The following is a 27258-nucleotide window of genomic DNA, read 5'->3' as shown; positions in this document are numbered from 1 at the left end:
GTGTTCTTTTGGGAGGGAGTCTCTGCTTAGAGCATCCGCTAGGGAATTGAGCTCCCCTGGAACATGTTGTGATGACAGGAAGATGTTCCGTCTGAGTGCCCATATCCATATTTTCTGGGCAAGCTTGGACAGATTTGTCGAACGAGTACCCCCTTGCTTGTTCAGATAGAACATGGCTGTCGTGCTGTCCGTTTTGATCTGCACCGACAAGTTCAGTAGATGGGGCTCGAACGTCTTTAGCGCTCGGAATACTGCCAGAAGCTGTAGCAGATTGATGTGGTTCTTGGCTACTGAGTGAGACCAGAGACCCTGAGCTGTGTGGTGGAGAAGGTGAGCTCCCCACCCAGTCAGGCATGCATCTGTAGTCACCACGGCTTGTACTTCGGGATCGTAAAAGGGTTTCCCCTTTGCGAGATTCTCTCTTCTCCACCAGTGTAGGCTCTGTACGAGTGTTGGCGAAACGACCACTAGATCGTCCCAATGACCACTTGCCTGAGACCACTGTTTCGCCAACCATTCCTGCATGGGACGCATGCGCAGACGCGCGTGGGGGACCAGGTAAATGCATGACGCCATCATGCCCAGTAACCGCATAGCTTTGCGTACTGTTATCTGTTGACCTGACTGATAATGCGGAATTTGCAGAAGTATATTCCGAATTCTCTCTTCCGAAGGGAAGGTCAATCCTTTCTGAGTATCTAGGATAGCTCCTAGAAACTGTTTTGAGGTGCTTGGCACCAGACTTGACTTTTTCTCGTTGATAGAGAAGCCTAATTCGTGGAGGAGGTCGATAGTCCTCTGAATGTTTGACCTGCAAATTCCTGGGGTTTCCCCCGTTATGAGCCAGTCGTCCAGATAAGGGTACACCGGGATTGACTCCCTGCGTAGGTGTGCAGCCGCCACCGCCAGTACCTTGGTGAATACCCTTGGTGCTGAAGCTATCCCGAAGGGCAGTACCTTGAATTGGTAGTGGCGACTGTCGACCTTGAAGCGCAAGTACTTTCTGTGCGCTGGGAGCATGGAAATATGAAAATAAGCATCTTTCATATCCAAGGTTGCCATGTAATCCCCCTTTTTTAGGAGGGGGATTACCTCTTGTAGCGTGGTCATACGGAATTTTTGGGGCTTGACATACTTGTTGGCAGGCCGTAAGTCCAATACTGGGCGCATTGTCAAATCTTTCTTTGGCACAAGGAAGTAAGTTGAATAGATACCCTTGTTTACCTGGTGTCCTGGGACGAGTTCTATCGCGTCCTTTTCTAGCAGAATGGCGATCTCCTCGAGAAGGATCCTTTGATGCTCTAGGGAGTGCACTCTTTGTCGTGGAGGATGGTTCCGGGGACGCTGCAGTAGTTCTATACAATATCCCGCGGATACTGTTGACAGCACCCATCTGTCTGAGGTGATCCCTTCCCAAGCTTGGGTGAAGGTGGAAATGCGTCCCCCTACTGGGGTTGCGTGACAAGGGACCCTGAACTGAGCGTCACTGTTTTGGTGGAGGCGTGCCACCTCCCTTGTTGGGGCTGCCTCTGCCTCTTCCACGACCTCTCTTGTTACCCCTGCCGTAACTCTGGGTAGACTGCTGGTTGTTATTCCATTGTGTACCCTGTCCCTGGGCATAGTTGCCTCTTTGTGAATTTTGGCCGCGTGGGCGACGAAAATTACTGTTCCCCCTCTGGTTAGGGGGTTTGTTGGTAAGCTGGCCAAGGGATTTGAGAGTCTCATATTCATCTTTGGCATTTTTAAGTGCGTCTTCGACCGCTTTCCCAAACAATAGGTCGGGTTCCACTGGCTTGTCTATTAAAGAAGCCTGGGTTTCTGTCTTGAATCCCGACTGCCGTAACCACGCATGTCTCTTGATAACAGTACCTTCTGCTATCAATCTCCCTGCGTTGACACACACACACACACACACACACAGAACATCTGCACCCAAGTACGACCTTTGATTAGGTCAAGAGAGCCACACCCTGTCAATGTTTGAGGCACTGTAACTTCCCAGAAGCTTTGGTAAAAATGTGGGCATTACTACGCAAAGATACCAAAGCTCGTGTGTAATCGTGCTGCAATGGGCAATGCACAATCTGGTTCCCAGTACAAACTGTATGAGACAGAGTTGAGTCCTCACCCCTTTACTGTTCTCCCTTCACATCAATGGCTTTATGAATTTTTATTTCGCAGTAAAGCAGATGTGTCTCGTCTGGGTGCCATATACATTCCGGTTCTCGTAAATGCAGATGATACTGGTTTACATGCAAGAACCCCTAGATCACTAATGCTTGACTGGCCCACACCTAGTTTATGAATAATCTTAATCTCTCTATTAATGTGTCAAAATCAGCAGTAATAACATGTAAAACCTGCAACAAACAAAGCTATTTTTAAAGTTGGTAACCAAGTGATCATTGATTTCACCTCCTTTGAATATTTAAGCATCTCCTTCACAACTAGAACAAACCCACAACAATGAGGACCTAGGCCCTGCGTTCTTGGCTGCCTCTACCACTTTAGCTTGTGCACGAGGTTAACTGTGGCTTCAGGGCTGCCCGACCACTTTTGAATTGTATTTTGTGCCTTTTCCACCTTTTCACGCTCGTGCACATTGCCTGCTTCCCTGACCCCTGTTTCCTGCTTCTAGTTCCTCCCCTGTGCTCTGATTGGCCCAAGAGACCCTCTAAAGACCATCTAACCAGGGCAACCCAATCGGCTAAGAGCCCTGAGGTAAAGGGCAGCTCTGGAAGAAGCAGTTCCAGGCTGTGTTTGCCAGTATTGTATTGTATTGTTTATTTATATAGCGCCTATACACAGTCAAGTGTTTCAAAGTGCCCAAGTGTTTGCCTGTGGAGCCTACCACGCAGCCGTCAACCAGCAGCAACTGAAAAGGTAAGCAAGGTCTGGGCAGGGGAACAGCCATTACTGCCCACCATTACACTGTCCCACCACACTTATTGCCTAAAAGAGTGTAGTCTACTGCACATAGCCCACAGTTGTATGTTAGCCATGTCTGGCATTTAGGCCAATTGTTTTTTTTAGCCATAGCTGGCATTTAGCCATGCACCCCATTCAGATAGAATTGTAAAGTTTAGCCATGAGTCACATTCAGATAGAATTGAGAAGATTAACCATGCATCACACTTAGATAGAATTGTGGAGAGTAATGATCTGTCACAACAAATAGGACTGTGTAGATTAGCCACATAGAAGAACTTAGTGAGTAGCCAAAGCACTAACTACCCGCTTCTACTTCCTGAAATACACCACCCAAACACTATACACACCCACTGGGCTAGCCAACCTACACCCTAACACACAAGCAACACACACGTGCAACAAACAAACCAAGACACTGGACCTTACCTGTACGGACACAACAAACCAGTGCGCACAATCGTAAACACCTGCCAATCTAAACATACAACACACATACACACCCCAACATAACAGCCACATAGAAACATCCCAGGCATTAGACCTTACCCTTATGGATAAAGCAAGCCAGTGCACGCAACCTACCATCTATAAGCCAACACACACAGATGCCAGTTTCTCCTGGTTCTGGACCCGTCCTATCATTCTTCCCTCACTAACCAAACCCGTCCTCTTTCTTGCAGAGCCACGTGAGCGCCCTGGAGACTGCCCTTGGGTAGTATCAGTGCACGGTATAAATCAACATAACATCACATAACAACCAGATTTAGCAGAGTTAGACATATTGAAGAGCAAACATTTTGAATGATCCAGGTGCTAGGCGCATATCACCTTTTGGGAGAACCAATAAGGCCTACCCCATGGAAATGTTAAGAGTTATGTCAAAGTAAAGGCAGTGGCCAGATATGGTACTGGAATGTTGGCTACTTCAAACATTTCTGCAATGCAAGTGTAGTAGAATCATCTTTAAAAAAATGCCCTTGCATTCTCAGACTCGGCACTGACGTTTGCAGTGCATAGTGAAATCGGTATGCCCGATTTAGAAGATTAATGACACATAGAACCACTTAAACTGTCGTTAAGAGTCTGGGCCAATGACAAAGCTACTTTGGCTTATCTTATTCTTACACTTATCTGAAGCCAATTATTTATCTAGTCCCTGGCTGAACAATGTAAAACACTTTTTTGATAAAAAATTAATGCTAGATAAACTGATGGAATATTTGGTAACGGAAAGAGCTAAGAATTAACGAAGCCTTCTAACCAATTTCAAAATACTAACCACCAACTCTATGTTAAAGTATTTAACATGGTCCAAATACAAACATGAGTGGACAAGGGCAAGCTCCAATCTGATCCCTTTGAGAGTAGCTCCAGTTAAGTGGATTAGTAACGCAGTGAATGACACGAATTGCCTGATCTGGAATGCATCGATGGAGATTTAATGCATTTTATCTTTTTGTGTTCAACCTACTCCTCCATCTGGAAGAGCACAATACTTCCGTTATTTTGCAATGTAGCCTTTTCTCACTGTGGTCCTGCTCTATGCCATCTATTGAAGGCAGATTCACGTAGGTGGCACGGAAATTGTTGCCTTACCTGAGGCCTTCACTGAAAAACGACTTAGCTTATTAAATACCACTGAATAGGATACAAAGAGAATTTATGTGCTCATTTTATATTAGTCGAATTCTGTGCTTTATATTCCTCTCTGGTTTTATCGACTTTGTATTTCAGAGATTGAATTGAATCAAGGTAAGAGGAACTGTTTGCAGGTTTATTACATGTCTAAACTGCTTAGTTTAAGTTTTCAATAGTATTTTTTAAGCTTTTAATATTCTTTTATATTTGCCATGATCCTTCCAAAACTTAATTGTATCACGCTTATATTATGAATTGTACTGTTAATCTATGCATTTGCACTTTGATGGATACATTTATCTGAATACAGTTTGCTAATGATGACAACACCCAAAGCTATGATCCATATCTAGCGATCCAGTCGTTCTATGCCAGAAGTCTGCCATTTCAGTTTTCGGCTTGGGCCTTCACCAGTAGTGACCATCTTTCCTAGTGCAATCTCTTTTTTTCTCTCTCTTATTTCGTCTCTACAGGCTTGCCGGATGTCATTTACAGTTTGGGTGCTGGATCCTGCCCTTGTTATATGCCTGAAGTCTGTTATATTATTCAAGGCCTATGCCTTAATCAGTAGCGACTACCTTTTCCTGGCATAATATTGTTTCTTTGTTATTTTGTCTCTAAAGGCTCGACGGGCATCAATTTCCATTTTGGTGCTGCATCCACCCTAAATTTATTTAAAAAAATGTCTACATTCAGCCTCGTATCAACTTTTCTTGCTTGCTTTTTCTCATTGATCTTTATGAGAGGGGTGCTAAATTGTAAACCCATCACTATAATTAGATCACCAAAAGATTTTAACATATGAAGTGGATTATCAACTATATCCTTGCAAGTTGCTAAAACATTGCAGGAGCTTCATTGTATTCGTCAATTATGCTCGTACCATGGCTAAAATAAACAGAGCTCGAATTACATACTAACATTTACACTGCCGAATTATTTCAGTGTTAATCCATATAATAAACCCCCCACTCTGGCGTCGGTTTCTGCAGGACTAAGGTGCTTCTGAAAACTTCTTTCCTTTTTAAATCCATTTTTTATTAATGAGAGTTTAATTTGTCTAAGCAGGGCGTCTTTTTGGACCTGACAAAGGCAGTATATCCTCATTAAATAATTTTGTTTTCTTTTTTTAAAAACTTTTATTTATTGGCAGAGAGATACTACAGGTACAGCACACATTAAACAGAGACAGTATACGATTCATAACATCCCATTTAGGCATTCCATCATGCATCCGATAATTTTGTTTTCAGTAGCATAAGAGCTGACTAGCTGGATTGGTTGGGATTTAGCTCCATTGATTTATTTTGCTACTTTTTCCATAAATTAGAGTAAACTTGAGATTTTTCTGGCATTTCCTTTTCCGTGATCCCCACTAACCCGCAACTATCCGGAGAGATCACTCCCTTGATTCACTTAAGCAAAAACCAATGGAAGGGGACATATGTGCAGCTCACGGACTGAGTAGTTACATGTGCAAGTGCATGGTACATGCTTGACTCATGCCGCCACAGTGTGACTGAAATGGTTGCTTGAGAGACTGTACAATTCTGAAAGACCCATCCAATTCCAAGAGTAAATACATTCATGGTTCGAATTTAAGATTTGATGAGCAGGCGCTGGAATCCACTCCTGGATGTTGGGCATCACCCCATAATCACGAGCGATCGCTGCGTAACCAGGACAAAGTACACATCATGCTGTAAATTTAGCAAACACTCAAGAAGAAAACTTTAACTTTGTGTCCATTATGTATGATCCCTTATGTTTTAAATGTCTTCTAGATTTTTTCTAATGCTGTTTCACACACATTCCGAAACACACCAAGTTAATGCCACATAGTTATGTTTGTATAGCACCAGTTGGTCTGGGGAACCAAAAGTAGCTTCAGGAAGCAGTTGCTGGGAAGCTAACCAAGCTCTCCTAGATTGGAAGCAGGAGCTAAATAGCTCTCCGCTTCAACCAATTTCTAACCATGCATTGTTAAAGTATACCAGCAAAAGGAAAGTTGGCTGTGGGTGTTTCCTGCATGTTGCATTGGTAGTGAGGTGCGGAAATGGTGGGGAAATGTGCGGGATGGTGGCGTTTGTGCATTTAGGCTAGTCTAAGAAACACAATGGCCCTAGAGGTTTGCAACAAGAAATCTTCTGAATATCAGAGGTGTGGGTATAGAAGGAGGGATGGCATCAATAAACACTCTCCTTTTAGGATTATAGTGCATGTGGCCACACTGACAATGCACCTTTGTAGGAGTTGCAAAATCTATACTTAACACCTGTGGTTAGTACCTCATAATATAATGACACAAGCCAAAGTCCGGCTTCTTTGTTTGACTACACTTTGAATGTAGACGATTTCAAAGCCTTCTTTTCTTTAACCTCAATCGCGGTCTCATCTACACGTGAGGAATCGACGGCCAGGAAAAAACGACTGCACACTTCCAACTTCACTACCACAAACAGGTGCTTAAAATAAAGGAAACGTGCAGTTCACTCACTTGAAATAGTTACCCGCTGGTGGAAGTTCTGAAGATGGCTCATTGGCTACTGACCACATCACAACTGATGGCCGGTTTTTGTCCCTCCGGACCAGTTCATCCATCACAACCAGATGGTGGGCGAGGGACTTGTTTCCAAAACTTTCACTGAAAGCAAATAAAACAATCCATTAAAACAAAGTATTTATAGGGAGTAAAAGGAGAATAGCATGCTGGTCTAAAAATAAGACAGTTTTGTTTCAAGTGTGTAGTGTTCTTTCCAGCAGAACATAAAATCATCCGACAGATAGATGGGGCTATTTTGCCAACAATAAATACATTCCAGGCTTTGTAAATTAACACTTCTATAAACTACATGCTTCAGGCTATTTCTGTTAAGTTATGTTGCACCTTGTGGGTGCACTTATCTTTCCACAGATTTGGGTAGATCGAACTCTTTCCTTCCGCTAATCTCCTTCAAACTTGTTCTCCAATGACTGTTCCTTAACGGTACAACCTTCAAGTCTAATCTTAATAGTGTGTGGTTGTGGGGGTCTGCCACCTGCGGCTCTCCAGATGTTTTGGACTATGAATTTCATGATCCCTCACCACTAACTATGCAGGTTAATGCTGATGGTAGATAGATGTAGTTCATAAAATATGGAGGGCCAAAGGTTGGAGACCCCTGTACTGCATATGAAAGTGTATGTTCACATGAAGATTAACTATTTTCTAAAGGTATTCAATCATTATTTACAATACTGGGAAAGGATTTGCCATTCAATTAAGTATGCATGAAAAAAAATGACATGGTAGATTACATTTGTGTTAGTATGCCCCATATGTTTATAAATAGAGCATGAGAATGTTTCACCATGAGTGTTAGTTACCAGTGAGTTCATGAATGATGCCATAAGTGAGATCATCAGCGATGTCCATTGATGATGCTTTCCGTGAGGTCATCAAGGATGTCATCAGGATGCCATTGGGGTGTTTAGTTTCCAGTGATGTCATTGATGATGCTATAAGTGATGCCATTAGAGTGCTTATGGGCTGTGCAAGGGAGCTTAATGTTAAGGTGGCATAGGTACCAACTCCGACAGACTAGTCAGAATCTTTGCTTCACAACACAGAGGAAGTCGAATGCATTCTACTGTTTCACAATTCAGACTGAATCCCAACTGTATGTTACACTTACATATGAAAGTGAGTTGGCTGGAAGGCGTTATGGTGCACACACATTAAACACAGATAGTCTTTGAAAGCAGTACGGCAAACATATTGGGAACCATGCACAGAATTCAAGAGTATTGGTTTAGACGCAACTCTGAATTCAGTTGCATAATACGCAATCTAGCGGCGGTAACATGATTTTTAACACTAAGTTGCTCAGAATGGCTATGGCAAGAACAAATTCTCTTCCAAAAGCTTGCCAACAGCCACATACTAAACATACAAAGCATGACTCCCAATGAGTTGTGTGCCATTGATCCAGTAAGTGTATTAAGACACTCTCACCATAACATTTTAATCATGTTAAATTTCATAATAAATAATGAATGTCCACCATTAGGGGAAATGATGCGCTCTTCTTGGTGCAAAGAGCATCGTGGAGGGGTACGGCACACCCACATGGGACTGTAGGTTAAAGGAGCTCCCACTAGTGTTGTCCCAATAGTGTTGAAAAATACATTACATTTCCAGTCCTAAATGAAAATACCAATCTAGACGTGGACAGCGAACTTACTCAGTACCAAAGACACAGATGAATGTCACATTTTAAAGAACCTTCAAAAGCAGCCAGCAGTATTGTAAATAATGCAGGTTTGGCTTTCCTGGAACAAGGACAATTACACTATGCTGAACTTCATCAGTAATGAAATGAAAAACATCAAAGCGCTCTCATCAATTAAAACATAACGTTGATGCCATCTACATCACATGTGGAATGCTAACATTAATGTCCAACTTGTTGTAGCTTATGGCAGTAAGTCTTCTTATTGCATCCCAAAATGTCAATTGCAAGATCTCGGGGGGGGGGGGGGGACACTAATAAGAAACGTATACCATCCAGAGGAATCAACAAAAAGAACACGTACAATTCCCAGAATTCAATAACTATTTACAAATGCTCTATGTAGAAACTGAGCAAGACAACTTGCTCTCAACTGAACCTTCTGCTGTATGGGAGTCTTTATTAAGAAATGAAGCTGAAATGTCCAGGCACAATGTGTGTGGCATAAGCCATGACACGAGAATGAAATCCGTGGAAATGATTTGTCAAGTAAATGCTGAACAAAAAAACTCTGAATACATTCCAACACCATGTGAACCAGGATGCCGAAATGTGCGAGTGTACGATTCTATGACAAGACCGGAGGCGAGCATTATGCTTCTCCTTTATTAATGCTTAACAACAGCTTTTTAAATCTTTATTTTCATCTTTTTATTTTTTATTTTTTTCAGTTGAAAGTGCCCAACTGGCATAAAAAACAAATCTTCAACAAAGAAAACATGATGACACAAGGGGAATGAGGCAACTACACCTCTCATGATCCCCAGCAGGCCAGTAGTCCCAAGCCTCAGTCCTGTCCTCCAACGAGGGCTCCTCTGTTTATATAAGACCCTGTTGCCCTAGGTGCCTTCGGCTCTCGCATTAGGGCTCGGTGTGTGTTCATAGTGTCCACAATCCTGAGAAGGCCCCGTTCAGAATCGGCGAACCGCTCGCCTGACTACGGCTGGGATGCATCACGCGACAGCCAGCGCATGCACGGTAAGCCTTTTTTAATCTGTAACGGTCTCTGGGACTAACAGAGACACATTGCAGCGCTCCGAGGTGTATAAGCCCTCTGCCAACACAACAAGCAAGCGTTTCCGCAGAGAAGCAGAGGCGGATTTAATATAAAAAAATAAAAACAAACTTTCTGAAACGCTCGACCAAGGAGATAATTTACCACATAGGTCGAACTCTACAGACCATTTTGGTCTACAGCTACTTCCCCCTGCATATACCTACAGCAGTCATGTCCTGCAGTAGAGGTGAAGAATACTGGGAGGACTACAGTGAACAGGAGCAAGAGCTGCAAGAGGAGGAAGTTGACCTCTCACTCAGTTTCAAAAGAGTGCTGTGGGATTCCCTGGTAAGAGCAGTAGCTCAGGGAGTACAGTCAATTCAGGACAGACTTCAGGTCCTAGAAAATATTTTGGGCACCACAGCTGGCTTACAAGATGACCCAGGTGAGGGGATCTCCACTATTAAGCCTCTAGAAGATCATTTTAGGGGGAGTAAGGTCACCCGGAAGAGAAAGCACTCTTCTACCCCCCCCATGCTCTGATATGGGGAAGAGAGAAAAGCCCCAGGAGGCGGATGATGCCTTTAACTGACTGAAAGACGCTTTTATAGCAAGATCAGCAGTGCCCAGCCTCGTACCCCCTACCCCAGGGGTGAAAAACATAGGGGATGCTCTATCATCCTCCGAAGAGTTTGAGCAGGAAGAGGAACATGAGGAGGATGACAGAAGTCTCAGTAAAGAGAGCATAAGAACGCAGGACAAGAGGCCCTGTGACAATAAATCCAGCATAGTGGAGAGTACCCCAGAGGAAGAGGACATATCTGATATGTTCGGACCGGATGCCATCAGGCACCCTAGGTCCACAGAGTGGACCCCATCTCTAAGAGTGGCCATATATATGGCCCAGAAAATTTGAAAGCCATTAGAAAAGCAAACCAGATTTCGCCTCAGAGCGTAATGCCCCAGACCAGAGCTTAGCGGTAAGGTAGCGGATACCAGGGAGCTTGACCCCGAGATGCTCACCTTTGTCACTAAAGCCAGGAAGGATGCCAGGAAGGGTATGGATAGCGCATGGCGGTCTTTTCAGGACAAGATCCTGGACCTCACCAGCCAATAGCAAAAATCATGGACCTAGCCGAGAGGTCCAAGGACACCGGGGAACCTGTGGATCCATTTATATTAGCCAGCTGGGCTCAACGAGCCGTGTGCCTAATTGGGAACACACACACCGCCATCTCAGCCGAGAGAAGGAGATCAATGCTATTTTAAAATAGACAATAAGCTTGGAGATCTAGCCTCCTATGAAGCTGGTGAGGGAGCGCAGGATCTGCTTTTCGGAGACACGTTTGTCAAGGAAATGAACACATTTGTGGGAAAGTATACAGCACTCGAAAAAGCGCAAGCTTCAACAAGGAGGGTCTTTGCCGGATGTGTTTTTTCCGGGGCTGGTCGATAGAGGCCACTTGACCGGCCGTTTCAATGCAAACAGAAGGCCCCAGGGCCCGAGAGGCCAATACTGGGAATTGCGCCAACAGGACGCCTTCCCGAACAGAGGCAGGGGCTTCAGAAGCTGCAGAGGCAGGGGATACTCCAGACACCAGAACAACACCACAGGTGAGAGAGCGCAGAGCATCATACCCCCCCGGTAGGAGGGAGAACATTGCTTTTTATGTGCAATTGGCACCAGCTTTCAGCAGACGCATGGGTGCTGCAAACCTCGCAGGGTTATCATCTAGAATTCTTACAGACCTCCATACAACAGGGTCCTCCACCGCGCATGCACAAGTCGCAAGCGGAAGCGAGATTATTAGACGCAGAGATCCAGGTACTAGCGCACAAGCAGGCGATAGAGAAAGCGCATCCTCACTCAGCAGGTTTCTTGAGCAATATGTTTCTGGTCCACCGGAAAGGCAAAGTGCACCCTGTCATCAATTTAAAGGAGCTGAACAGCTGGTTGGTTTGCAGACATTTCAAGATGGAGGGAATCCATCTGCTAGCAGACCTTCTCAGGAAGGACGATTGGCTAGCGCCTATAGATCTGAAGGACGCATATCTGATGGTACCCATAGCTCCTCAAGTACCGGCATTTCTTGCAATTCAGGTGGAAGCAGCAGAAATGGCAATTCAAGACCCTGCCTTTCGGCCTATCTTCAACGCCAAGGGCCTTCACCAAACTTTTGAGGCCCCTTGCGACCGCTCTGCGAGCCAGGGGATTCGGATGATCATCTACTTAGACGACATCCTCTTCATCGCAGAAGACAAGGAGAGGTAGCAGAAGCTATTTCAATGGGCAACATCCTTGATCTCGGGACTAGGATTTCTAATCAGTATAGAGAAATCGGCCTTAGCAGCATGCAAAAGAATAGATTTTGATGTTCATGCGAAAGTCGTTCATATGCCCTTTGATCGAGAAGATCTTTTCTGCAAAAGGCAGACGATACTCTGCAAGCCATTAAAACAGACAGACACAGCCCTGTCCCTGTGCATTCTACAGCTTTGGTGGAAGGATGCCGCCAATCTCACTGGAGGAGTCCCTTTCATGATACCAAATCATAAAGCTCATGTGACAACAGGCACATCCACGGAAGGTTGAGGAGCCCACACAGTAAATCTCCACGCCAGAGGCCACTGGTCGGGAGAAGAGCCTGTCCACATCAATGCTTAGGTGCTCAAGGCGGTTCTCTGGGCTATTTTCCTGACTCAACTGCAGAGGAACGTGGTATGGGTGTTCATGGACAACATAACCAAAATATTTTCAGTCGAGGTGCAGTCTCTGTGGCAATTAGCCCTTGCCCAGGGAATGTTTGTCTCCTATATTCACCTTCTGGGCATACACAAGTCTGTAGCTTATTCCCTCAGCAGAGAACTCCGCTCTCGCCACAAATGGGAACTCTTCTAAGTGAGAATCCTATTACGAACTTGAGGGAAGCCAAACATGGACCTCTTCATCACGAAAGACAACGCCAAATGCAACTTGTTGCCAGAATCCACTGAGTCTGGGAGACACCTTCACGTTTCAGTGGAACTGGAGGATCCTCTATGCTTTTCCAATCATATCGAGTCCTCCACATAGCCAAACAGCAGCCGTGCAGACTGATCCTTTCCGCACCAGCAAGTCTGATTTTCGGAGCTTCTAGCCCTTTCATTACCACCCTCTCCCCCCATACCCGCAAATCAAGCTTCTACCAGTTTACAATTTGCTGTCCAGTCCTCATTCAACCTCACTGCCTGGCTCCTACGTCCTTAAAATTTGACCACTATCGACATGCCCCAGGACTGCCATGGCATGAGCCCCAGCTAATATCTCCTGTTAAAACTAAAAACTGAAAGGATTCACCGTTTGGTGGTATAGCAACAAGGTGGACCCACTGGTCTTCCAGCCAAAACAGATCCTACCATGCTTGCTCTCCATGGCTACCAGTGGTCTGCCTACTCTTCCATTAAAGTTTACTTTTCCCCTAATTTCCTGCTTCATGCGCGCATCAGTGACTCCATTATGGTCACATAGATTGGTAAAGGAATTTATGAAGGAAGTTTTTGAGACCATAACTCCCTAAATCCCCTGTATGCAAACCTGCCCCTTCTTGGGAACTGAAGGTATTTCTGCCCAGGTTTGTGGGGCCCCATTTCGAGCCAATGCATAGGGCTAATATCAAGTTTGTCTCATGGAAAATGGAATCATCTGAGTCAGAAGAGTGGGCGAGATTCAGGTGCTCTCCGTGCGACCGCCTTACCTAGTTTTCCACAAGGACAAGATCCTACGTTCATGCCCAAAGTACCATCCTCTTTCCTCTCAATGAGCCATTGGTTCTACCAGTTTCTCCCACTCTCCTGGGATGCTTGGGCCTGCTGCTACGGAGAAAGGCCTCTTCAAGGTTTACATTTCCAGTTGGCTTTCTACTTGTATCTTTCTACCATCAACTTGCTAGCAGGCCACTTGCAGGTTGGCCCAAGCACATTCTACGAGGGCAGTCTCATCCACAGCCGCTCTTCTGGCAGGCGTGCCACTGTCAGACATTTGCAGGTCAGCTACGTGCGGGTCCAAGCACACCTTCACTAAGTTCTACTGCATCAAAAGAAATTCTGCTGCGGAGTTCAGGTTTGGACAAGCAGTCCTTGGTACCCTCTTTGCCCAAGGTGAGCCATCAGTATTAGGTCAAGAAACCTCTTCCAAAGAAATCGATTTAAAAAAATAAAACGATTTAGAAAGACCACTCCGTGACTGCACGGAGCAGTCTTTCTAAATCGGTCTGTTACGCCCCTGCCGCACACGAGTGCGCACATGGGGGGGGCAACAGCAATGCCAGGACCCGGAAGCGCCACAGAGAGAGACTGGTAAGTGTGTGTTTGTGTGTGTGTTGTATGTTTGCGTATCTTTTGGTTGGGGGAGTGGGTGGGAAGGGAAGGGAGGCAGGGGGCTGAGGGAGGGGGGGTTCAGGTGGTGGACGCCCTGTTTTCAAATTAATCGTGCCAGAGTTTGGGTCGTAGGGGTCGGGTGGTGACGGTGGCAAGGGAATGTTTTTTCGCTTTTTGTAGGCCAACTAAAATCAGCCAAAAAAAAGAATCTGTCATTTTGGTAGGCGACCTACATAAAGCAAAATTATGACATATAACCGAGCTATCACCCTGCTACTGATGCATGTCCAGGTGAATCAATGAAAGATCCAATGCTGGAGAAGCAATAAGTTCCTTACATGTAACTCCTGTTCTCCGGAATTGGTATTTTCTGTAGATTAATATGCAACCCTCCTGCCTGTCCTGCATGGCTCATCCTTGCACTATTACATGCAATATACAAATCTGAACATGGCATCCAGGAGTGGAGCCAAGGGATGCACTGCGTAGTGGCTAATGGGTAAATGACCCAAACAACACAGAGAAAGCTAACGTGAATGCAGTTTCTAGTTAGTTTCTGGTTTTCTATGAAACTGCTTCATGTTACAGAGGATTCCCAGCTTGACAGATTATTCTAGCAGCATGTGAATCTATGAAAGACATCAATTCTGGAGAACAGGAGTTACAGTAAGTAATTTGTTACTTCGTCACCCAGGAGAGGGAACACTTTCTTTCTATCATACCACCCCCTAAACCAGGACTTAATAAAATTCCATAGCATAACGTTAAGGAAATATATCCCTACACTTGCTAATTTTATATCCTTATTTGTAACCCTCACGAAAGACAATGCTGAATCTGGGTGCTTTTGTACTGAACTCCCCAGATAAGTTCTGAGCCTAAAAGATTAACCAACTTGCGCTACTCCCTTTTTCCCCACATGTTCTTGTCATATAACCTAAAAGAGGTACAAGGAACAATTAGAACAATAAGTGTGCGTTTGCAGCCACTAAAAGACGTATGTAGAAGACATTTTACAGTCACCACTGCTTATGCAGTAACAATACATAAATTACAAGGATTACATTTAGACAGCTATTGTTAACATCGACAAAGAGTCTTCTCTTGCTTTGTAGCATGATCCAGAGCACATACATTCCATGGATTGTGCAAAACTGGTCTAGACCACTCAAAAATAACTATTTCACACACATCCATAAAAGAATATGAGACACTAATGGACTATGCTTCATATACGAGTCACATCTCCCTACAAAAACTAGCCCCAAAAAGTAAGGAGCACAGTAAAGTCTAAAACCATAAAACTTAAAACGCCACCAAAAATGCATTTCAGCCCAAAAAAAATAGTCTAAAACAGAAGCCAGACAATGTCATGATCGTACAAAACAGTACGCCTGCATTCACCATCTATACAGGTGTCCACTGCTATACAAGTACATCTCCTCCTACAAATTCTGCCATTAGTCCAACAAATAAAAAGTTCCACACAAAACCAAGTATTTGTAGCTTTAAAAACTCTCATATATTTTATTTAAAAGGTTTGTTTAGCGCCGGCTCTACCCAGATGGCCTTTGAGCACCTTACAAGATAGGATGTGAAAAAAAAGTTACAAAGTGTTTTCAGGATAGGATAGGAAGATCAACCTACATATGCGATAGCAGGGGATTTGGAGAGGCTGAATTAGGTGTGGGCAAAGGAGTATGTTTTGAGGCTTTTTCGGAAAGTGGTGATGGAGGATGCAGTGCGGGTGTGAAGTGGTAGTGTTCCATGCTCTTGGTGCCCACAGGGTAAATGCTTGTTTTTGTGTCCATGTTAGTTTGCAGAGTGGAATATGTAGAAGATGCTGACTAGCCAGACTGGTGTTTTTTGTGTAATGGGTTTCAGTTTGTTGTGATGGTAAGATGGGGATTTGAGGTGGATGGCTTGGACTACAACGCTGAGTCATTTGAAGACAATTCATTAGGGTTCAGGGAGCCAGTTGTACTGCCCAAGAGTTGGGGTGATGTGTGAGTGTTTGGGTTTATGGCCGATGAGTCTTGCTGCTGCGTTTTGTATGGCTTTCAGAGGGCTAGGGTGTTGCAGGGGGAGTCCAGTGAAGAGGGCATTACCGTAGTACAGCTTGGACAGGACCAGTGCTTGTCGTCGGGGAGAAGGATGGGTCTTACCTAGCAGAGGAGGTGTAGTTGTGGGTTGGATGTTTTGGTGATGCCAGCAACTGGTGCGTGGAGGAAAAGTGGGGAGTCGATTAAGCCTAGCGATTGAACAGGTATGGAGATGGATATGGGTGGGTTGTCTGTAGCGAGTTCTTTGATCCAAGGAGTGAGGTCAGTTTTGTGTTTACAGGCAGAGGAGGAGGTATTCTGTCTTGGAAGGATTGAGATGAGCCAGTGGGTGGCCATCCAGGTGGTGATGGTGAGAAGACAGCTTTTGAGGGTATGAGGTTGTGAGGGAGAGGAGATTTGGAAGTATATTTGCATGGCATCTGTGTGTAGGTGGAAATTAACTGTGTTTGCTGAGGATCTGTCTGAACAAGTCTACATATTGCTTGAGGAGGAGCAGAGAGAGGGAGGGTCCTTGCGGAACCGCTCACTTGACTGGGGTGGGGTCAGTTAAATAAGGGGGCATGGAGACAAAGTGTGGGTTTGCCAATGGTGAAGGAGGTGAACTGAGGATGCTGCATGGCAGTTTCATCCTGTTGGAGAATGGTGTGTTCCATGGTGCCGAAGTGATGTTGTGGAGGTTATCGAGGATGTGAAGTGTACCCGACTCAGTGCTGTGGCCAGGTCGACAGCCAGATTGGAAGGGACCAAGGAGGTTTTTGTGGTGATGGATTGTGGGAGTTCTGTTGTGGTGAAGCATTAAATGATTCTGCCTCTGCAGTCAGCGGCACTCAGCGGGCACTTGCAAGGTCTGGAAAATATTTGGGCCTTGTACTTCTTTACAAATTAAGCACAGAAAAAAAACACATACAAAGGTGTGGTCTCATCCGAAGAGGGATGGCCCAGCCCAAACCTTTGTGCCATCCATTATGTGTGAGACCAAAAGTAACCCCACACACGTCTCGTCAGAAATGAGGTGCAGCCTGGGAACCTAGACACAGAAAGCTTAGGACCCATGTATGAGCATACCTGTATCACTTCGGGTGACTTATGTAACACTGCAGAGTGATGGATGGAATAGCTTACAATTAGTACACACCGGCAAGTGCGCTGTGCAGCCTTTATTTACATCGTTTTCAGCCTGCACTAACACTACATAAGGGGAGAAACAAGATGCAAATAAGGCTTGGACCCTCCCTAACAGCGGTAGCTCAGACAAAACTCCTGAGCCCTATCCCTTCTGCACAAGACCATTCCCGGCTCTCTTAAGGATATTGTTTCCATGCCTCCTGTCACGCTATCCTCTAATTCCATCCCTATTTCACAAACATCTAGGACAGGCAACACTCACAATGCATCAGTTACCCCAGCCAGATTCCCATTTCCTGTCACTCACAGTGGACGGGTGTCACGTAAGCGGGTTTACCCCAAGGGCCACATATGCAGACTCAGGGATTCCCCGTTCCTTCACTGGCGTCTGCCATGGCGTCTGCAGGAGGGAGCTTGCAGATGCCGGCTGCAGGACGGTGCGTGCAGAAAGTCATTTCCGCGATCATTGAGATCATTGAGATCTAAACAATGCTCACGTGTCGCGCTTGCGGGTCACGTGACTCGTTCACCCGTCTCACTCGCGGATCACGTGACGCGGAAGCATCCACTACTTAAGCGCTTCACAGCTGTTCTTTGGAGGACTCTGTACGGCGTTTGGATACTTTGTGTTTCACGGCTCTTGACTCTTGGACTGTTATTCGGATTTGCTTTGCTCACATCCTTTGTCTCTGTTTGCTGGATCATTTGAACTCGGAACGCTTTTTGGACTGTCTTGGATTACCCTGAATGGACTTGGCATTTTCCTCTTCCCTGCATTACGTTACCAAGTACTTTGGGTTTTGGTCCTTTCGTTTCATCAGTTACAGGAGGGCAGGTTGGGTCTATACCCAGTCTACAGTTCTTCTCCCTATTGTCATCGGGGAAACCAGCTCACGTGCCCCTCCACGGAATTATCACCCATCATAGGATTCTGGGCTCCATCATCCATCAGCTTAGGTAAGCACTGCTCTTTATCCTGCTTGTTTGCTTGTACTGTACTCATTTGATTGCTAATAAAGGTTTTCCTTTACAGCTGCCTTGGGTTTCGACATTCCGTGGTTCCGGGCTTCAAGAACTACCCAACTGTGGCCTCAATGATCGCATAGGGAGTAATCTTGTATTCTCTCTCTGTGGTACTTGGGGACGGAGGTATCATACTCTTCACGACAATCAAGCAACCTGACACCTCCCTAGCAGTGATGCATGAAAAGTAGGACAGAAATAGGTTTGGAAGTCAAGGGCTGCTTGTAGATGACATGCATTACTTACCGTAATAGCATTTCAGATGATTGTATCTGCTTAGATTCACATGCTGTGCATATGGTCCGACATCCAGTGGTAACCGCAGAGTATTGCATCTTGTCTTTCGGGGACTAAAAGGGGACGTTGGCATAGGCGTGTCTGTAACACTATCCCTATCGTGACATGTGTAGTACCCATAATCCCTCACGCGCCAAAGTCCCTCCGATTGCATTTTTTCTGCCATGAGGAAGCCCAAGGCTATAGTGAGTGAGTACATAAAGAGAGAAAGTAGTAAGACGTCTATGTTCCTTCCACCCCGAGCGGGGAGGTAGGGAGGGCGCATGTGAATGTTAATCTGCTTAGAATCACATGCTGTGCATAGACTAGCGAGCAGTACCCGGAGTTGTAGGTGGTTTGTGAGAAGGAACAGTAGAGAAAAGATTTCTTAGTACTTCTTGTCCCACCTGAGAATCAGACCTAGAATGAGTGTCTAGGCAATAGTGTTTTGTAAAGGTGTGTACAGAACTCTAGGTTGCAGCTTTGCAAATGGACTCAAGAGGAACATTTGCAATGAATGCTATGGATGCCCCAGTGCCTCGAGAAGAGTGTGCTCTAGGCTTGAAGAACAGTTCTCTCTTAGCAAGAGAGAAACATAGTGTGATGCATTTGACAATCCACCTTGAGATAGCTGATTTAGAGACAGGATCCCCTTCTCTACCAGCTGCCACTGAAACGAAGAATTGTTTAGTCTTCCTTAGTGGTTTAGTTCTTTCCAGGTAAAACATGACTGCCCTGCGCACGTCTAGTGTGTGAAGGCTTCTTTCGGCCATGTTAGTAGGGTTCTGGAAGAAAGTGGGTAGTTCGATTGACTGGTTCACATGGAACTTTGAGATGAATTTAGGCGCAGAACTACCTTATCTTTGTGGACTGTAACAAAGGGGTCTAAAACAGAAAGAGCCTGTAGTTCGCTAACCCTTCTGATAGAAGTGATAGCCACTAGGAAGGCTGTCTTATAAGTCAGGAGATCATACTTGCTTTATGCATAGGCTCAAAGGGAGCTCCCATGAGCCTGGTCAAAACCACATTCAGTTCCCATCCAGGGGCTGGGTGAGAGATGGGAGGATAAATCCTCTTATCACTTTCCATAAAGGCTTTAATCACCGGTATTTTCCACCACGATACTTTTTGTTGTGATGTGGTGTAGGCTGACAAAGCAGCCAGATGAACCTTTAGGGAATTGAAGACTAACTCAGTGTCCAACAGGTGGGTTAGGTACAGCACAATGTGTGAGGGTGAGCAATCGATGGGATTGACGCTCTTGGAATTGCACCAGATGACAAACCGTTTCCACTTGCTGGCATAGCAATAACGTGTATTAGGTTTTCTCGCTTCCCTGAGTATGTCCATGCATTTCTGAGGGAGTTGCAGGTGTCCAAACTCTATGACCTCAGGAGCCAAGCCGCTAAATTCAGAGTTTGTGGGCATGGGTGTAGGGTCCCCCCCACTGTCCTGAGACAACATGTTGTACGGGCAGGGTAGCTTGACTGGTGGGGAGAGGGACATTTCCATCAGGTCAGCGAACCAGGGTTGGTGGGCCCACATGCGGGGCCACCAGTATCATGGTAACTGGTTCCTGGTGCATCTTGTGCACTATCTTGTTGAGAAGGGAAGTCAGGCGAAAAGTGTAGACAAATTTCCCCGACCACGTTATCCAGAGACCGTTCCCTTTGGATCGGTTCTGGGGGTACCTGGAGGCAGAGTCTTGGTATTGGGCGTTCTCATGAGTAGCGAACAGGTCGATCTCTGGGAAACCCCATTCTGCGAAGACGTTGGGCAAAATGTCTTCGCGCAGTCGCCATTCGTAGTCTTCTGCCAGAGGAAAATCTCTGCCGAGTACGTCTGCCCAAAGATTGAGTTCCCCTGGAACATGTTGGGACAACAAAAACATCTTGCGTTTGAGACCCCATATCCAAATGTTTTGGGACAGCTTGAATAGCCCTGGAGATTGAGTGCCCCCCCCTGTTTGTTCAGGTAATACATTGCTGTAGTGCTGTCGGTTAGGATCAGCATTGTTTTCCCTTGCAGTTGCACCTTAAAGGCTTTCAATGCTTTGAACACCGCTAATAGCGCCAGTAAGTTTATATGATTGGACGTTACTTGAGGGGACCACACTCCATGCGCTGTCTGCTGAAGCAGGTGAGCCCCCCCACTCTGTGAGAGATGCGTCTGTCGGGAGAGTGGCTTCCACTGCAGGGGTGGTGAAGGTCTTCCCCTTCAAGAGGTTTTCTCTTGACCACCACTGCAGAGAGAGAACGAGGGCTGGCGAGACAACAGATCTTACCATTGTCCGCTGGCCTGACACCACTGGCTGTTGAGCCACTCTTGCATGGGACGCATGCGCAGCCGCGCATGGGGAACCAAGTATATACATGACGCCATCATCCCTAGCAAATGCATGGCCTTGCGTACCGTCACCTCCCGACTGTGTACATAGAGGAATCTGAGAGAGCATGTTCTGAACCCTCTCGCTGGAGGGGAAGACAAGACAGACTTCCGTCCAAATTAGCACTCCCAGAAATTGTGTTACTTGGCTGGGGACTAAGCTGGATTTCTTTTCATTGATTGAAAATCCAGGCTGAAGAGGAGATCTACTGTTTTTTGGGGTGTTCGAAAAACAAGCGTCGAACGAGTCCCCCGTAATGAGCCAGTCGTCGAGGTAAGGGTAAACTGGGACTAATAGTCTGCGCAGTTGTGCTGCTGCCACTGCTAGGACTTTGGTAAACACCCTTGGTGCCGAGGCGATGCCGAAGGGGAGAACCTTGAATTGGTAGTGTTTGTCCTGGATCATGAACCTTGGGTATTTCCTGTGCGCTGGCAACATTGAAATATGAAAGTATGCATCTTTCATGTCCAATGTTGCCAATGAAGTCCCCTTGTTTCAGCAATGGGATCACCTCCTGCAGTGCTACCATGCAAAACTTCTGGGGTTTTATAAACTTGTTCGCTGGGCATAGATCTAGAACACGCATGGTGAGATCCTTTTTGGGTACAAGGAAGTACACTCAAATACCCTTGTTTACCCTGAAGAATAGGGACGGCTTCTATGGCGTCCGTTCCCAGCAGTGCTTCCACCTCTTGGATCAGGATCTCCAGATGGTCCGGTGAAAGGCGCCGTGAGCGCGGCGGTCTGAACTGTGGCGGTCGGGCGAATTCCACGTAATAACCGTGGGCGACCGTCTTTAAGACCCACTGGTCGGAAGTTATCCCCTCCCATGCCTTGAGGAAAGATGTTAATCGCCCCGACCGGGGTGACATTGGAGGGGACCTGGACTTGGTGGTCATTTCTGACCAGAGGCTGTGGCTCCTCTGGGATTGGGGCCTCTGCCTCTACCTTTGCTGCGTTTCTGACCCCTTGAGGGGTAGTAAGTGGGGCTTCCAGATGTTTGATTTGTGTTGAAGTTACACGTGCCTTAGTTGTTTTGACCAGCACGGGCTTGCCCTCGAAAGGACCGCCAAGAGTTATAACCCCCATGGGAGGAGGGTTTCTGTTTAATTTGGTACAAAGACCTTATAGTCTCATGCTCCTTCTTGGCTGTCTCCAACGCTTCATCCACTGTTTTCCCGAAGAGGTTAGTCTCCTCAATGGGTTTATTAATGAGGGAGGCCTGAGTCTCCGGTCTAAATCCTGATGTACGCAGCCATTCATGTCTTTTTAGTAGAGTCCCTTGTGCAAGAGACCTGCCTGCAGTTTCTGCGGTGTCCAGGGTGTTCTTCACCCTGGTTAACCAGTCTTCCTTCCGAAACAATGGCGAGAAGCTTTGTCCTTGCGGGTTCAGGAACCACCTGGAAGCCTTCCTGAAGCAAATTCCATTGGACATCAGCATAGCTTGCTAATAGAGTAGTATTATTAGCAACCTGAATGGTGTATGAAGCTGCTGACGTGACACGTTTACCCAGGGCATACAACCTCTTAGAGTCTTTGTCCGGTGGTGATTCTCCCGTGGCAAGGGGTACCCCTGCCCTCTTTCAAGTGGTAGTCACTACCAGTGAGTTTGGGATGGCGTGCCCTTTGATAAATAGAGGGTCGGAAGGAGAGGGTCGAAATAATTTTTCGACTCTCTGGTTCACTGCCCGTGTCTGAGCAGGTGAGACCAATGAGGGAGCTACCCGTCTCTTAACTGAGTTAAGGAGGGGGATGGATTGACTCGCCAGAGGTTTTTCCTTAATATCCTCCACAAAATCCTGCTCAGTTACCGCCTCTTGAGTGGCAATTTTGAAGTATTCAGCTACTTTTTTCAACATGGAGTTGAAAGCCATTTGGTCATCCACAGGGGAGGCCTGGCGAGCCGGGGTGGACAGAGGAGAGTCTAGGCACAAAACATCAGTGTCCTGATCTTGCTGTGTCCAAGGGTCTTGACCTTCCTGCGGGGTTTCCTCCCAGTTGTCTGTAGTATCCTGTTGATCTTCCTCATAGTTTGAGAAAAGAAGCTTCTTTTTCTTCATTATAGATGTCTCTATGTGTGTCCATATGGACAACGTCTTCTTGTTGGAAAACATAAGACTGATCTTCCTGAATTTGGAGGTTAAGGTCTACCCGAGCCCTTTTCGGTGGAGGATTATCAGAAGAACTGATAATCTGCTCCAGCCGATCCATACAACCCTCAAATTTTCTGTAGTCCATTTAGAGGACCCAAACAGGTCTACGCGAGGAGAAACGACGATCGCCGCACTGCGGCGTCAAAAGGAACGGAAAGGAACCACTCAGGGTGTCGGAAAGAGGCTCTCGACCATCTACGTAAGCCTCATCGGAATTGGGAACCCAATCCACCGAAATCTTTTACGCGGCTTGGCCCATAAGCTTAGGTGGAACCGGAGTAAGGCCCACCGCCGCTGGATTCTTCCGATGCTACTTTCGATAGTCGCCGAATCGTCGTGAGACAAAGGCTCTGATGATTTGTCGGCAGTTGTAATACCGTCCGCGGCACTAGGGGGCCTAGCGGTCGGTTTTCCAGGTAGAGGCCTAGCCGTAGTTTTTGGGCCTGCCGAGGCCTTGGAAATCGTCGAAGTGTCGGGCTCCCAAACTTCGACGCATGTAGGTTTTGGAGTAGCCCCCTTAGTTTGTTTCGATTGCCCAGTCGCAAGACTCTGCTGCGGATGCGCGAAGGCTTTGGATCTGAACGATCCGATGGAACCGGCAAAGTTTTCGGCGGCCCCGTTGATGTTTTGGCTTTTTTCGTCGAAGGCGTCGAAATTGGCGTAGGGGTTGTGTGCTTAGTGCGATGCGCTTGTATGCCCCTGTCGCGGTTGTAGTCCCTGTAGCAAGACAAGTGTCGAGCCTGGAAGGGTCGGGGACGGGCGTGACGGACCTAGAAGCGTCCGCCTCAAGGTCTATAACATCCGCATTGGACGTTTGGTCATCCGAAGTACCCCCGTCACTTTCAGCTGGCGTGGCGGTGGGGGAGGGGGGCTCCACGCGTGACATACCGTACGCGGCCCTCTGCTTTACACGGCGCTCCTTAAGGGTCTTGGGCCGAAGGAGTTTGCATGCCACACACTGCTTCTCGTCGTGCTCTAGGGGGAGACAGGCGTTACACGTCCTGTGTTCGTCCTTCCAAGGATATCTGACCCTACAGTTAGGGCAGAATCTAAAAGGAGTCCTTTCCATAGCAAAAAGGGAAGGATGACCAGACCGACAGGGGAAAGGAGGAAAGAGATACTAAACAATATGGCCACCCCGACCCCACTCTCCCTACTGTATAGGTCGGCCAGAGGGCCCGACCACGTGGAAAATCCGGCCGCCGGATTTTAGGCGCCGAAAACCACAGCCGTAGACGGTTCCCCCGTAGTCTTCGTCGAAGATGTTCTTGTTGGATGAAGTGACTTCACGGGGAATAAACCGACAATTCGGTAAAGATAAACAATGTCTCTAGTAAGCTCCGCTATAGGCCGACCAGTTATCTGGGCGGAAAAAAACCAATCTGGAGGGACCTCGGCGCTTGAGGGATTTTGGGTACTACACACGTCACGATAGGGATACTGTTACAGACACACCTATGCCAATGTCCCCTTTCGGTCCCCGAAAGACAAGATGCAATACTCTGCGGTTACCACTGGATGTCATACCATATGCACAGCATGTGATTCTAAGCAGATTAACAAGCATCAGAAATTACGTAAGGAAGTTCAACCAACAAAACGAGGTAATAACCAACCAAAATACAAGAAAAAGAGACCATACTATTATAAATGTAATAACTGTGGATTAAATGTGATAAAACACAAATAAAAAGCCAGAGAAATAAAAGCAACAAGATAATAAATATTAAGTCCTTACGGTTCTTTTATGCCAACTCCTGGGCATTCATCAATGACAACAATGCCATATTTGTCACACAGGTCCATAATCTCCTCAGCATATGGGTAGTGACTTGTACGGAAAGAATTTGCCCCAAGCCACTTGAGCAAGTTGAAGTCTTTGACGATTAAAGGCCAGTCCAAGCCCTTCCCACGGATCTAATGAAAAATAATTTAACTGGGTTAGTCTCAGAATTCAGTCAGTTCAGGCCATATCTGGCAGATCAGTACTAACCTTTTGACTATTCCAGACCATACATTTGCCAAATGTTCATTTCAGCTCTTTTTGTTGAAAGGCCATGTTCCTATGTTGAACAAGGACTCACAAACACACACATACATTAAAAGTACTTTACAAAAACCACAGCATTTTCCGGACATAAACACACTATGTGACAGAAGGCCATCTGTGACAGCGGAATAGTCTAAACTTTTTTGATTGTTAGAATGATGCAAATTGCTCTGTCTTTGAAAGTGAGGTCTTCTAATCAAACCCCATCCCTTTGATAAAGCCTTTGATAAAGCCTCATGCTAAAAAGCATAGTGCACACATAGACCTCTGATGAGCCCGTTTAATGACACCTCTTCGCAGCGGTTTTATGATTTGGCAATATGGCACACATGAGGGGACATGTGCCTAGCTACAGGCAGTAAGTGAATCAATGAGCAGTCATACAGTGATGCAGTAATCGCAAAGCAGAGGTTAGTCGTATTTATCAAAAAGCCAGGTTTGGCTAATTTTTTTATTTGTTCTGGACTGTTCATTTCTCATGGAAGAGAGTAGAGAGTTCCAGAGGGTGGGAACAGAAACTGCAAAGCTGGAGCCTACTGCCCTTTTACTTTTGTAACAGGGAGTGACAAGAGAGGGTGGCGCTGGATCTTAGAGTGCAAATAGGTGTTTTCCCGAGTGATACAGTAATTTAGGTAGGGCGGAGCTTCTTCGTAGATGCATTTGTGAACCAGGGTAAGTGTTTTGAAGACAATCCGAGCTTTGATGGCCAACCAGTGGGCATCTCGTCTGGTGGCAGAGATGTGGTTTCTGCGTTTTAGGCCAAGGGCGGCTCAAAGGGCTTTGTTTTGTAGAAGCTGCAATTTGGATATGTTAGAGGTTGATGTGCCCAAAAGGAGCGCATTGCAACAGTCCAGTTTAGATAGTATTAGAGCTTGTGCAATTATCAGGCAGTTATCAGGTGAAAGGAATTGTCTTCTCAGAGATATGAGTCTTGAGGTGTAGGCTGTGGAGGAAGATATCGCATTAATCTGTTTGGACATTGACAGCTCGGCATCCAGGTAAACTCCCAGTGTGTTCACCTGTTTGGGGACTGGGATTGCTATGCCATCAATGCAGATGGAAGAGTAGCTGCTGTCAAGTACTTTTAGTCGAGACGGGGAGCCCACAATGTTTCATATATTCATGGATTGCGATTGGGTTTCATCCAAATCAGACCATTTGAGCTCTGCCTCAGCAAAACCCTTTGTCTTCCCTTGGAAAGCAACATCCAAGCCATATCCAAGCCTGCATCTATGGAGCTACTAACAACACGTCTGAACTTTTCAAAATTTGCAAGGAACTCGCCAATCCAGCCACAGTCTCCACCTCATTCCTTCCTTCCTTCCCAAGCTCTCTGCACCGCTCTACCCACCCAGTTCTCATCTAAAACTCTGGACATCCTGTCCTCACTCTCCACATTCCCCACCTCCAATTCCACTCCTGCCCTCCAGCCTCCCTTGGCTCCCAACCCTCCGCCCCCTGCACGTTAATCATTCCTACCCATAACACCTGATGAGGTCTATACAGTTGTCAGCTCTATGAAGGTCTCATCTAAACAGGTGTACCCTGCTACTCTAGAACCATTAAGGACACCATCTCCTCTCTCGCTCCAGCTCTTGCCGATTTCTGCAACCACTCCCTCGTCATTGGCTCTTTCCCTCTTGCATCCTACCCTTAAAAAAGCTGTCTGCTGACCCCTCCTGCCTGACTAACCATTGTCCTATCTCCATCACCCCCTTCCTGGCTAAAACCTGGAGAAGTTGGTCCTCCCCCCAACTGAACCTTCATACTGAATTTGCTGGCTGCCTCCACGACCACCAATCTGGATTCCGAGCATCCAGAGGCACGAAAACTGCTCTCCTCAACACCTGTCCAGACTTGCTCACAAATCTTAACTCTAACTCTCCTTCTGTTTTCATTCTCCTCAATCTCTCCTCTTCCTTTGACACGGTCAACCACTCTATCGTCTTAAAATGGCTTTGCGGCGCCCACGGCATCACGGTTTGGGCA

At 46.2% G+C, this 27258-nt stretch overlaps 1 protein-coding gene across 1 annotated transcript in view; it reads right to left on the bottom strand.

Annotated features, from left to right (window-relative positions):
* Window positions 1–27258, bottom strand: part of GUSB (glucuronidase beta) — a 579332-nt gene that overhangs the window by 158580 nt on the left and 393494 nt on the right. The window contains exons 7-8 of the mRNA XM_069614870.1: window positions 24958–25136; window positions 7067–7213 (exon numbers count right to left, since the gene is read on the bottom strand). Of these exons, the coding sequence (XP_069470971.1) occupies window positions 7067–7213; window positions 24958–25136 (326 nt within the window). The remainder of the gene's footprint in view (window positions 1–7066; window positions 7214–24957; window positions 25137–27258) is intronic.

Source organism: Ambystoma mexicanum, chromosome 9 (assembly GCF_040938575.1).
Source record: "Ambystoma mexicanum isolate Mex_15411 chromosome 9, UKY_AmexF1_1, whole genome shotgun sequence".
NCBI lineage: Eukaryota > Metazoa > Chordata > Amphibia > Caudata > Ambystomatidae > Ambystoma > Ambystoma mexicanum.
This window is presented reverse-complemented; position numbering and strand designations above follow the sequence as displayed.